A 13,243-nucleotide genomic window follows, 5' to 3' on the forward strand; every position below is an offset into this window, starting at 1 on the left:
TCTCATAATTCACCATTTGTTGTTCAATTAGAATTTTAACACACTTGTAAAAATAGAATCCTTTTTTTTCATTCCAAGAGAGGAGGTCATGACCCGAGTGCATATTTAATGATCAGGATTGCTCCGGTCACTTCGGCTATTTTCATCAGCATGCGCTATTGTTTTCTTATGTTATCGCTAGGGGAGAGTCAAAAAAAGTTGTAAGTTTTAGCCTTTTTTTCCTAAAAATAAGAACGCCACTGTGGCTACACAGGCTAAAAACCTTGTAACCACTCTGGAATTTACTTCGCCTATGGCGTAGTGGCGATCGGCTAGCGCAAGCCCAGCTGTCCATCTGCTGTCCCTCTGATGCACTCATTCCTGAGTACATCAGAGGGAACCTCAGCATCTTCTTCTCTGCTACCTCCAGCTCTGTCTCCTGTCTTTTCCTCAGTGACACTGTCTGTAGACCAAACAACATTGCTGGTCTCACCACAGTTTTGTACACCTTTCATTTCATTTTAGCTGAAACTCTTCTATCACACATCACACCTGACACTTTCCTCCACCCTTTCCATCCTGCCTGTACGTGCTTCTTCACCTCTTTTCCACACTCCCCATTGCTCTGGACTGTTGACCCTAAGCACTCCACCTTCTTTATCACTTCTCCCTGTAACCTCGATCTTCCACTTTGGTCCCTCTCTTTCACACACATGTACTCTGTCCTACTGTGGCTAACCTTCATTCCTCTCCTTTCCAGGACAAACCTCTACCTCTCTAGCTTCTCAACGAGTTCCCTGCTCTCATTACAGATCACAATGTCATCTGCAAACATCGTAGTCCATGGAGATTCCTGTCTAACCTCATCTGTCAGCCTGTCCATCACAACAGCGAACAAGAAGGGGTTCAGAGCTGATCCCTGATGCAGTCCCACCTCCACCTTGACTCCCACTTCCATCTTGAACTTCTCTGTCACATCTACAGCACACCTCATCACTGTCTTACATTCCTCATACATGTCCTGCACCGTTTTATCCCCTTGCCTCCCTGAATATAACACCTTTTTCGTCTTTTTATCTTATCCGTTTCCTGAGATATGTGCAAAAATGTACAAAAATTGACCTTTGACCTTGATTTAGTTTTCTCAAGGTCAAGCTCATTATCTCATTTTCATCCCCTTTGCCGTGCAAGTAATGTGCTTTTTGTTTCATCTAACGGTTGTGAAGACATTTGGTGGACAGATGGACGAACACACAAACACTGACAATTACAGTGGGATGTAATGAAAGCCATAGAAAGAAATCCACTTTTTTGATACCCAATAGGGATATTATTTGTCCACTCCAGTGTTAGTCATTTATTGCTAATCACACATATGGGTATAGCCCTGCAACACGCACACACACAGATACAAGGGGCCTGTAAGCACACAGACAGGAGGTAGAGTAGCTCCTTTATGGTGCATCCAATGACCAGCTTGTAAAAGGGACAGTGCCTTGGCAGTACTTCGACAGTTCTCAGGAGGTGAAGTGGCAGTTATCCACGCCAGTTCACACTCTGAAATTACTGGATCACATGGGCCTTGAACCGGCTTCCTTCTGGTCCGCAGCCCAAGACCTCGTGGACTGAGCTCATGCCGCCCCTATTAAATAAATTCTGCAACTTTCTGCAGCTCTCAGGTGTGCTGTGCACACACCCAAACAGAAGGTTTGTGCATCTGTTGAGGACACAAATTAAGTGCTAAACCACCCCAATTATAAAAGGGCCACTGCAGGACTTGTTGAGTCAAATTCCCGGGAGACAAGAAAACCTGCACCAATGATCTCAGTGTTGAGGAAAGGGCTCAGCTGGACTGATTTGACTACACACACAATTAGCAGAGAAATCTGACAATACATCAATCCCTAATGAATAGCTGTTTAAGGTTTAGCACAAAGGGCTATTCATAACAACACAGAGCATCAAGAGTAAGTTCATTTCAATGATCTGTGTGTCAATGTTTGTTTGTATCTAAAATCATCACTACCCATTTACTGCACGGACATCATAGTTTCATACGATGGCAACCTTAACAGAATTTTGCAAAATACTGCAGTAGTTCGAGCACAGGCTTGAGCTGATTTTCTGATCAATCTTTTTTGAGTTATCTCTTTTATCAAATGTCTTGAACAAAAATTAAAAGCCTCACCTAATCATCATTTAAATACCTGTATTTAATTCAAAATAGAATTCCAATAAAGATGTACTTTTACTACCAAACTTTTTCTTAACATTTTCCATTATTTGCATGCAAGCTGTTCTATAAATGAAATTTAACCAAAACAGTTTTGACCCACAATATTGTTTATTTTTTCCTTAAAGACTTTTGCAGATGTTAAAATAATTCTTAAGAAAATCCAAAACAAATATGCCTTTTATCATAACAGCAGAATTAAAATTGTTTGCAGGAAATCCCTTATTTCAGAAAACATTGTTATTAAATTTAACATATTGGACTCAATTGCAAAAAATCTAGATTTTAGCTCCAAACTTTCATAACTAAGAAAATATTTCTAGTAGTATTTCTAGCTGCTTCTTCTAATGTAGCCGCAAGAGGGCACAAGCCAGTGTTTTATGTGCCGGTCCCAAGCCCGGAAAAATACAGAGGGTTGCGTCAGGAAGGGCATCCGCCGTAAAACTTTTGCCAAATCAAAGATGCGAATCAAACCTATGACTTCTACCGGATCGGTCAAGGCCCGGGTTAACAACGACCGCCATCGGCGCTGTTGACCTACAGGGCGCCGGTGGAAATTGGATTACTGTTGGTCGAAGAAGGAGAGGAGGAAAGTGTGTTCGCATGAAGAAAGAGAAGAGGAGCGCCAAGAGTATAGGACGAAGAGTAGGGACGTTGAATGTTGGAACTATGACAGGAAAAGGTAGAGAGTTGGTTGACATGATGCAGAGGAGGAAGGTTGACATACTGTGTGTCCAGGAGACCAGGTGGAAAGGTAGCAAGGCTAGAAGTTTAGGAGCAGGGTTCAAGTTGTTCTATCATGGTGTAGATAGGAAGAGAAATGGAGTAAGAGTTATCTTGAAGGAGGAGTTTGTTAGGAATGTCCTGGAGGTAAAAAGAGTGTTGGATAGAGTGATGAGTCTGAAGCTAGAAATCGAAGGTGTAACAATGTTGTTAGTGGGTATGCTCCACAGGTAGGATGTGAGCTGGATGAGAAGGAGAAATTGTGGTTGGACTTTGATGAAGTGATGCAGAGCATGCCTAGAAGTGAGAGAGTTGTCATTGGTGCAGACTTCAATGGACATGTTGGTGCAGGTAACAAAGGTGATGAGGAAGTGATGGGCAGGTTTGGTATCCAGGAGAGGAACGCAGAAGGACAGATGGTAGTTGACTTTGCAAAAAGGATGGAAATGGCTGTAGTGAATACTTTCTTCCAGAAGAGGCAGGAACATAGAGTGACCTATAAGAGTGGCGGTAGGAGCACACAGGTAGACTACATCTTGTGTAGACGGTGTAACCTGAAAGAGATCAGTGACTGCAAAGTAGTGGTAGGTGAGAGTGTAGCCAAACAGCATAGGATGGTGGTGTGTAGGATGACTCTGGTGGTGAGGAAGATCAAGAGGGTAAAGGCAGAGCAGAAGATGAAATGGTGGAAGCTGAAAAAGGAAGAGTGTTGCATGACTTTTAGGAATGAGTTAAGACAGGCTCTGGGTGGCAAGGAGGTGCTTCCAGATGACTGGACAACTACAGCTAATGTGATCGGGGAGACAGGTAGGAGGGTACTAGGTGTGTCATCTGGAAGGAAAGTAGATAAGGACACTTGATGGTGGAATGAGGAGGTACAGGAGAGAAAGAGGTTAGCTAAGAGGAAGTGGGACACAGAGGACTGAGGAGAGTATACAGGAGTACAGTGTGATGCAGCGTAAGGTGAAGATAGAGGTAGCAAAGGCCAAACAAGGGGCTTATGATGACTTGTATGCTAGGTTGGACTGTAAGGAGGGAGAGACTGATCTATACCGGTTGGCAAGACAGAGAGACAGAGATGGGAAGGACGTGAAGCGGGTTAGGGTGATTAAGGACAGGGATGTAAGTCTATTGACAGGTGCCAGTAGCGTGATGGGAAGATGGAAAGAGTACTTTGAAGAGTTGATGAACGTGGAAAATGAGAGAGAACAAAGACTAGAAGAGGTGACTGTTGTGGACTAGGATGTAGCGAAGATTAGTCAGGATGAAGTGAGGAGGGCACTGAAGAGGATGAAGAGTGGAAAGGCAGTCGGGCCTGATGATATACAGTACCTGTAGAGGTTTGGAAGTGTCTAGGAGAGGTGGCAATAGAGTTCCTGACTGGGTTTTTCCAACAGGATCTTAGATAGTAAGAAGATGCCTGAGGAATAGAGGAGAAGTGTGCTGGTGCCCATTTTTTAGAACAAGAGAGATGTGCAGAGTTGTGGCAACTACAGAGGAATAAAGCTGATGTGCCATACAATGAAGTTATGGGAAAGAGTAGTGGAACGTAGATTAAGGACAGAAGTGAACATATGTGAGCAGCAGTATGGTTTCATGCCAAAAAGGAGTACTACAGATGCAGTAGGTGCTTTGAGGATGTTGATAGAGAAGTACAGAGAAGGCCAAACGGAGCTGCATTGTGTTTTTGTGGATCTGGAGAAAGCTTATGACAGGGTGCCCAGAGAGGAACTGTGGTATTGTACGAGGAAGTCTGGAGTGGCAGAGAAGTATGTTAGAGCGGTGCAGGACATGTATGAGGACTGTAAGACAGTGGTGAGGTGTGCTGTAGGTGTGACAGAGGAGTTCAAGGTGGAGGTGGGACTGCATCAGGGATCAGCTCTGAGCTCCTTGTTCGCTATGGTGATGGACAGGCTGACAGATGAGGTTGGACAGGAATCTCCATGGACTATGATGTTTGCAGATGACATTGTGATCTGCAGTGAGAGCATGGAACAGGTGGAAGAGAAGCTAGAGAGGTGGAAGTTTGTCCTGGAAAGGAGAGGAATGAAAGTTAGCGGCACTAAGACAGAGTACATGTGTGTGAATGAGAAGAACCCAAGTGGAAGAGTGAGGTTACAGGGAGAAGAGATCAAGAAGGTGGAGGATTTTAAGTACTTAGGGTCAACAGTCCAGAGCAATGGAGAGTGTGGAAAAGAGGTGAAGAAGGGTGTACAAGCAGGATGGAACAGGTGGAGGGAAGTGTCAGTTGTGATGTGTGATAGAAGAGTTTCAGCTAAAATGAAAGGAAAGGTGTACACAACTGTGGTGAGACCAGCAATGTTGTTTGGTATAGAGACAGTGTCACTGAGGAAAAGACAGGAGACAGAGCTGGAGGTAGCAGAGATGAAGATGCTGAGGTTCTCTCTAGGAGTGACCAGGATGGATAGGATCAGGAATGAGTACATCAGTACATGTTAGAGGTTTTGGAGATAAAGTCAGAGAGGTCAGACTGAGATGGTTTGGACATGTCCAGAGGAGAGATAGTGAATATATTGGTAGAAGGATGCTGAGTTTTGAACTGCCAGGCAGGAGGCCCAGAGGAAGACCAAAGAGGAGGTTTATGGATGTCATGAGGGACGACATGAAGGTAGTTGGTGTGAGATAAGAGGATGCAAAGGACAGGGCTAGACGGAGGCAATTGATTCACTGCGGCGACCCCTGAAGGGAAAAGCCGAAAGGAAAAGAAGAAGATTTCTAGCTGCTTCTAACATACCATAAATTTAATCATGATTTTTTTCCGAACTATTTATTCCAAGTTTGTACAACACAAACCAACTTAATGTATGTGCCTTGGTTTCAGGTTAGGGTTACAGACATGGTGGGGTTTGTTAATGAATGGTTTTGTATAACTTTATAATGTAGTTTCCATGCCAAAACTTTTTTTTAAATGTCACAACTGAACTTTATATTGTACTTGACGTAATGCCAGACACAACCAATCAATCAATCCTGGATTCACTTTGTCCAGAGGAAAACAAACTTAAATATTCCAATTAGAATGTTTACACCTTGATTTTAAATAAATATGCAATAGAAACCAAGACAAAGGAAACACTGGTCTTGTGCGAGCATACAAACCAATCTGGAAGACAGCAAACTTTTTTAATTAACTTTTGTTTAACAACAACTAACAACAACAACATTATACAGGTAGTCGCCGACTTACGACCGCGATTGGGACCAACAGATCGGTCGTAACTCGACTTGGTCGTAAATCGACTCTTACGTAAAAATTAAATCCAGCAGCGCTGGTTCTTGGCTGGGGGTCGTCCGGATCGTCAGCTGGGGCAGCGTGTGGGTTGGTGGGAGCAGGAGACAATCTTTTCATAATCATTGTGAGCTTTGTCTGAATTGTTCGTTTCTTTTTCTCCTCATAAATTTCACGATATGGACGGAAAGCGTCGTTTGCCATCCGATCAATCCTTGCAAATGTTTCTATGTTCTATGTCCATTTCTTCAAAGTGTGCACGGAGTTTATTTAACAGGGAAAAGCCTTCTGACAAGCCTTTGGTGGTGAACATTTTTTCTGTTTCCTCCTCTTCTTTCTCTGCTTCTCTTCTCTCTTCTTCTTCCACTCTTTCTTCTTCCAGCGCGATCAGTTCTTAATACAGCGCGATCATTCGTGAGTTCTCCAAGGAGAGGTTTTTTGCCAGTTTCACTATTTTCTCTCGAATCTGATCAAGTTCTTCGTCACTTTCAAATCCAGCAGAAGAGTTCACGTAACGCTTGACAGTTTTTCCATACGCCATTCATACATTTCTCCATCACAGCCTCCTAAGCAGCCCAGCCCATCAGTAGTGGGCTGGGCTGCTGATCTCAGTGTGACTGAACAGCGTGTGTGCGCCGTGGGGACTGGAGAGAGCGCGGGAGCCTCAGAGCGTGAGTACTGTGGCTGGAGGGAATGCCCCGCCCTACCCGGACATTGTGGTCGTAAAGTCGATCGGTCGTAAGTTGCACAGGTCGTAAGTCGGCGACTACCTGTACTACAAACTTCATTTCATTAATTTACCATATACGCTTCATCCGCTGTCGCAGGGGTCACGGGAGCCTATCCCAGCCGACTAGGGCGTCAGGCAGGGGACACTCCGGGCGCGACGCCATTGCACCGCAGAGCCAGATATTGACAAACAAGCAGGCACGCACACACTAAAACCTATGGACAATTTGAGACCGTCCAATTCACCTGAAGGGCATGTTTTTGGAGGAGGGAGGAAGCTGGAGAACCGGGACAGAACCCACACAGACACGGGGAGAACATGCTAACACCGCACAGAGAGGGACTCGAACCGGGAGCCGGCTAAACAGTCAACGTCAAAGCAGTAAAACTGGTTATTACGTGCGTCAATTAACTCAATAAGAAAGCAATTACCATTGCCCTGCTAACTGTCAATTAAACGTACTTATTTTTGTGACGTTACAGCTAATGGTTCACTTGTAACGTTAGATTACTTCAGTGCTCTGAACAAAAACTTTGTTGACATTGTGTCGTAAAATCATGTCATTGGACTAGCACAGCATATGCAAGAATTGTCAATTGCTGTGCAACATTAGCCTTTTGTTATTTCGTTATTCCCGAACGTTGGACAGGCTGCTAACGTCAAAACAGCTGAGACACCTAAATCAAATTAAATTAGCTGGAGTGCAACGGTCACTAGACATAGAAAACTTTTATTTTCTCCAAATGCTAACGTCACTCAGCTGTCCGAAGGGTACAAATTAACTTACGTCTCTTTTCCTTGGCTTTCCTCGGTATGGGGAATTTCAGAGGCTCCATCGGCATGTGTCTCTGGTGGCTGCCTTGTGGTGCAGAGTTTCTTCTCTTCATCCTTCTGTTTGAAGCACTCAGTCTGTCCGATCCTTTTTCAGTTTCTGTGGTTGAGTATACTTCGCTATCCTCGCCATCTTGCAGGCTAACAGCTCCATAATCAGCTACAACCGCCATCCTCCTCGACCGAGTTGCCAGATGTTCCTTCCAATCAAAGTTGTCATCCATTGTTGGATTCTCGAACAACTACAAAACGTCAGTCGATGGTCGTTTGCCGTACAAAATACGCGATGAAACCTCTGCTACCTTCTCACTCTGTAAAACTGCGATCCAAATCTAGAAACAGGCGCCGCCATACTTTCACCGGTGATCTTCTTCGTTGATATTTAACCCGTAAGTAGTATACTAAACTTTGCTCTACTGCCCTCTTCCGGTAGTGTGTTGCCACTGACAATGACCTCTCAACTAGACAAGTACAGGCAACGTCTTCTTTTCCGTTCGGCTTTTCCCTTCAGCGAATCAGTTGCCTCCAACTAACCCTGTCTTCTGCATCCTCTTCTCTCACACCAACTACCTTCATGTCCTCTTTCACTCATTCATAAACCTTGTCTTTGGTCTTCCTCATGTCTTCCTGGCTGGCAGTTCAAAACTCAGCATCCTTCTACCAATATTTTCATCCTTCTACCAATATTTTGATGTACTCATTCCTGATCCTATCCATCCTTGTCACTCCAAAAGAGAACCTCAGCATCTTTATATCTGCTACCTCCAGCTCAGTCTCTTGTCTTTTCCTCAGTGACACTGTCTCTAGACCAAACAATATCGCTGGTCTCACCACAGTTTTTTACATATTTAATTTCATTTTATCTGAAACTGCTACACACAACACATCCTGCCTGTACATGCTTCTTCACCTCTATTCCACACTCTCCATTGCTCTGGACTGTTGACCTTAAAATCCTCCACCTTCTCGATCTCTTCTCCCTGTAACCTCACACTTCCACTTGGGTCCCTCTCATTCACACACATGTAATCTGTCTTATTGTGGCTAATCTTCATTCCTCTCCTAATCAGGATAAACCTCCACCTCTCTAGCTTCTCCTCCACGTGTTCCCTGCTCTCACAACAGATTACAATGTCATTTGCAAACATCATATTCCATGGAGATTCCTGTCTAACGTTGTCTGTCAGCCTGTCCATCACCATAGCGCACAAGAAGGGGCTCAGCGCTGATCCCTGATGCAGTCCCACCTCCACTTTGAACTCCTCTGTCACACCTACAGCACACCTCATCACTGTCTTACAGTCCTCATACATGTCCTGCACCGCTCTAACATACTTCTCTGCCACTCCAGACTTCCTCATACAATACCACAGTTTCTCTCGGCACCCCATCATCAGCTTTCTCCAGATCTACAAAAAACACAATGCAGCTCCGTACAATAATTTAAAAAAAAATTTTTAAAATATTGTGCTGCTCTACAATCCTACCAATCACTGCTTTCAAATAGCAAAATAAACAAAATCAAATCAGTTCTATCCTTTCTCATGGCTCTCATCTGCAATTTTCCCTGAGTCCATTTAACTGAAATAAATATAAATAAATAAAATAAAATACTTAAATCTATGGCACACAGACAAAACAAAACTTCCTTTAAGGAGATATCACGTCTTCTAAAAACAAATGTAAAAATTTAACTGACTTTAAAACTGAAAATACATTTCTGCTCTGTGATGTTCACTTGTCTGAGGCTGAGTCTGATATTTGATGGTGTATCATCTTTCATACAAGTTCATCAATGTTCAGGGTCAGGTTCTGACCTGAGGAAATCCTCAGGACTGAGTGAAGGTGTTTATCATTCAGACAGCTCCTGTGTGATGTTTTGTCCTGCTTTATCAGAGAGAAATATATACCGTTCACACATGTCTGTGCTGCAAAACACAAAGAGCGTCTGAGCAACTTGGATGCGCAGCTGGGGCATTGCGTCAGAGATGAAACATACAAACTCAGCAGAAGACACATAGGTTTACCTTTTACCTCTCTAAACATACTCTGACTCCCACCTGGCTTGAAACCCCCTGCTCTCAGCCTCCATCTTCCTTTTAGCCATTTTTGAGGGGGGGAGTAGCTAAATTCAACCTTCGCTCTGACTGCTGATAAACAGTGAAACCAAAGCCCGCTGGTTGTGCTGCAGTGACTTCCGCTACTGTTGCATTGAGGAGAATGTAGTTTATGTGAGTGCAAAATACCAGCGGGCTGATGTGGCCTTGCGGGCCGGTCACGGGCTAGATCTCGCCCATGGGCCTTGATTTTGCCATATGTGGTCTACTGTATAACAATTGGCTCGGAATGGCTGTAATGTTTCTGTCAGTCTGCCAAAGGACAGCTGCAGCTACACATGTAGTTTACCATCACCAAGTATGAATGAGGAGTGAATGAATAATGGATCCACTGTAAAAGCGACTACGAGTGTCTAGAAAAGCGCAATATAAATCTGTCCATCCATCCATCCATCCATCTTCTATGCTTATCCACAGTCAGGTTGCGGGGGCAGCAGCTTCATCAGGGAGCCCCAAACTTCCCTTTCTCCGGCCACATCCACCAGCTCTGACTGGGTGATCCCAAGGCGTTCCCAGGCCAGTATTGAGATATAATCCCTCCAGCTGGTCCTGGGTCTGCCCCAAGGTCTCCTCCCAGCTGGATGTGCCAGGAACACCTCCCTAGGGAGGCATCCCAGAGGCATCTGCACCAGATGCCCAAACCACCTCAACTGACTCCTTTCCATGCGAAGGAGCACAACTCTACTCTGAGTCCCTGGTGAATAGCAGTGTTTCTCACCCTATCTCTAAGGGAGACATCAGCTATCCAACTGAGAAAGCCCATTTCCGCTGCTTGTATCCGCTATCTCGTTCTTTCAGTCATGACCCATTGCTTATGACCATAGGCGAGGGTAGGAACGTAGATTGAATGGTAGACTGAGAGCTTTGCCTCTTGGTTAGCCCCCTCTTTGTGACAACAGTGCGGTAAAGCAACTGCCATAACACTCCTGCTGCCCCAATTCTCCGTCCAATCTCACATTCCATTTTACCCTCATTCATGAACAGGACCCCATGAAAACTCCTTCACTTGTGGAAGGACCTCGTTCCTCACTCGGAGAAGGAAGTCCACTGGCTTCCTGCTAAGGACCATGGCCTATAATATACAGCGAGTCCTCATTACTAGTGGTTAATGCGTTCAAGGAACCACATGCAAATAAAGAATTCCGTGATATACAGGTAGTCGTCGACTTACGACCGCGATTGGTCCCGACAGATCGGTCGTAATTCGACTTGGTCGTAAATCGACTCTTAAGTAAAAATTCAATCCAGCATCGCTGGTGCTTGGCTGTGGGTCGTCCGGATCGTCAGCTGCGGCAGCGTGTGGGTTGGTGAGAGCGGGAGACGATCTTTTCATAATCATTGTGAGCTTTGTCTGAATTGTTTGTTTCTCTTTCTCCTCATAAATTTCACGATATGGACGGAAAGCGTTGTTTGCCATCCGTTCAATCCTTGCAAATGTTTCTATGTTCTATGTCCATTTCTTCAAAGTGTGCACGGAGTTTATTTAACAGGGAAAAGCCTTCTGACAAGCCTTTGGTGGTGAACATTTTTTCTGTTTCCTCCTCTTCTTTCTCTGCTTCTCTCTTCTTCTTCCACTCTTTCTTCTTCCAACACGATCAGTTCTTCATACAGCGCGATCATTCGTAAGTTCTCCAAGGAGAGGTTTTTTGCCAGTTTCACTATTTTCTCCCGAATCTGATCAAGTTCTTCGTCACTTTGAAATCCAGAAGAAGAGTTCACGTAACGCTTGACATTTTTTCCATACGCCATTCATACATTTCTCCGTCACAGCCTCCTAAGCAGCCCAGCCCATCAGTAGTGGGCTGGGCTATTGATCTCACAGTGTGACTGAACAGCGTGTGTGCGCCGTGGGGACTGAAGAGAGCGCGGGAGCCTCAGAGCGTGAGTACTGTGGCTGGAGGGAATGCCCGCGTTGCCCGGAAATTGTGGTCGTAAAGTCGGTCGGTCGTGAGTTGCATAGGTCGTAAGTCGACGACTACCTGTAGTGACAAACTTCTTCTTCTTTTCCTTTCGGCTTTTCCCTTCAGGGGTCGCCACAGCGAATCAATTTCCTCCATCTAGCCCTGTCCTTTGAATCCTCTTCTCTCACACCAACTACCTTCATGTCCTCTTTCACTACATCCTTAAAATTCCTCTTTGGTCTTCCTCTAGGCCTCCAGCCTGGCAGTTCAAAACTCAGCATCCTTCTACCAATATATTCACTATCTCTCCTCTGGACATGTCCAAACCATTTATCTTATTATTTTCGGTATCTTATTCATTTATGAACCCTTCCTTTACGCACCCTATATCTGTATTACCTTTTCCCACACTCTTATCGACTGTTTAAAGCACTTCTGTGTCTGACGGAAGTGCGCTGCGTTCCGAGACTCACGGAACGCAGCGCACTTCCGGATGCCATCGGCCAATAGAATGCATGTTCGGTATCACTTGACTACCTTCTACAAATTCACAATGAGGTGTTAATGCACGAGGGATTACTGTATGTGGCTTTATATAAACCTAATCCATTTTTATTGTTACTTCAGGCGAATTGGCCGGTATCAAATTGCCTGTGTGTGTGTGAGTGTGTGTCTGCATATGGTGTTTCTGCATATGGCTCCGCGGTGCCTCACACCCCCCAGTCGACTGGAACAAGCTCCAGCAACACAGCAGAAGAAGCGATATTGAAATGGATGAATGGATAATTTTGACCGGGGAAGGTAGCATTATTTCCATGCTGTGAGACTATTAAAGGTTTATCTTATCTTATTATTTTGCTTTTCATTCCTTTTCTTTGATTGCTGTCTGTGCGGGTTCACTCCAGGTAATCCGGCTTCCTCCCACCTCCAAAATCCTCCACCTTAAGTGTCCTGCACCAAGCACGGGTGTGAGTGGGAGCACAGATGTTTGTTTTCTTTTGTATGGCCTCACAATGAGCCAGCATCTCATCGGGGTGTACCCCACCTCTTGACAATAGCCAGCTGAAATAGGCACCAGCAAACCCATTACCCACAAGGTGGATAAGTGCACGATTGTGTTTGCATACGTGACTGGTAGAGCAGTGTTTTTCAACCTTTTTTGAGCCAAGGCACATTTCTTTCATTGAAAAAATCCCGCGGCACACCACCAGCTGAAAATTTGAAAAAAAAAGCTTATATTATAATGTCTTGAATAGGATTCAAATAAACACAAGGAAAAAAGTATTTTATAATCCTTCATATTTAAACTCACTCAGTGTGAAACCTGGGCCTGTTTGGATGAACACAGAGCTGATATCCTGACAGGAATCGATGAAAGACACACACAAAGCTCTTCCTCCACAGTTCTCAGTCTTTCTCTGTTTTTAGTTTTTACAGCAGTCAGGCTTGAAAAGCTGACCTCACACAGGTATGTTGTGG

General features: G+C 44.5%; 1 protein-coding gene across 1 annotated transcript in view; it reads right to left on the reverse strand.

The window, feature by feature from the left end:
* The window catches only part of LOC137595204 (protein TASOR-like), an 82,165-nt gene extending 74,077 nt beyond the window's left edge, over positions 1 to 8,088 (reverse strand). The window contains exon 1 of the mRNA XM_068315128.1: positions 7,703 to 8,088. Coding sequence (XP_068171229.1) covers positions 7,703 to 7,970 — 268 coding nt within the window. The 5' untranslated portion in view covers positions 7,971 to 8,088. The remainder of the gene's footprint in view (positions 1 to 7,702) is intronic.
* Positions 8,089 to 13,243: the final 5,155 nt, after the last annotated feature.

This window comes from Antennarius striatus, chromosome 5 (assembly GCF_040054535.1).
Source record: "Antennarius striatus isolate MH-2024 chromosome 5, ASM4005453v1, whole genome shotgun sequence".
Classification (NCBI taxonomy): domain Eukaryota; kingdom Metazoa; phylum Chordata; class Actinopteri; order Lophiiformes; family Antennariidae; genus Antennarius; species Antennarius striatus.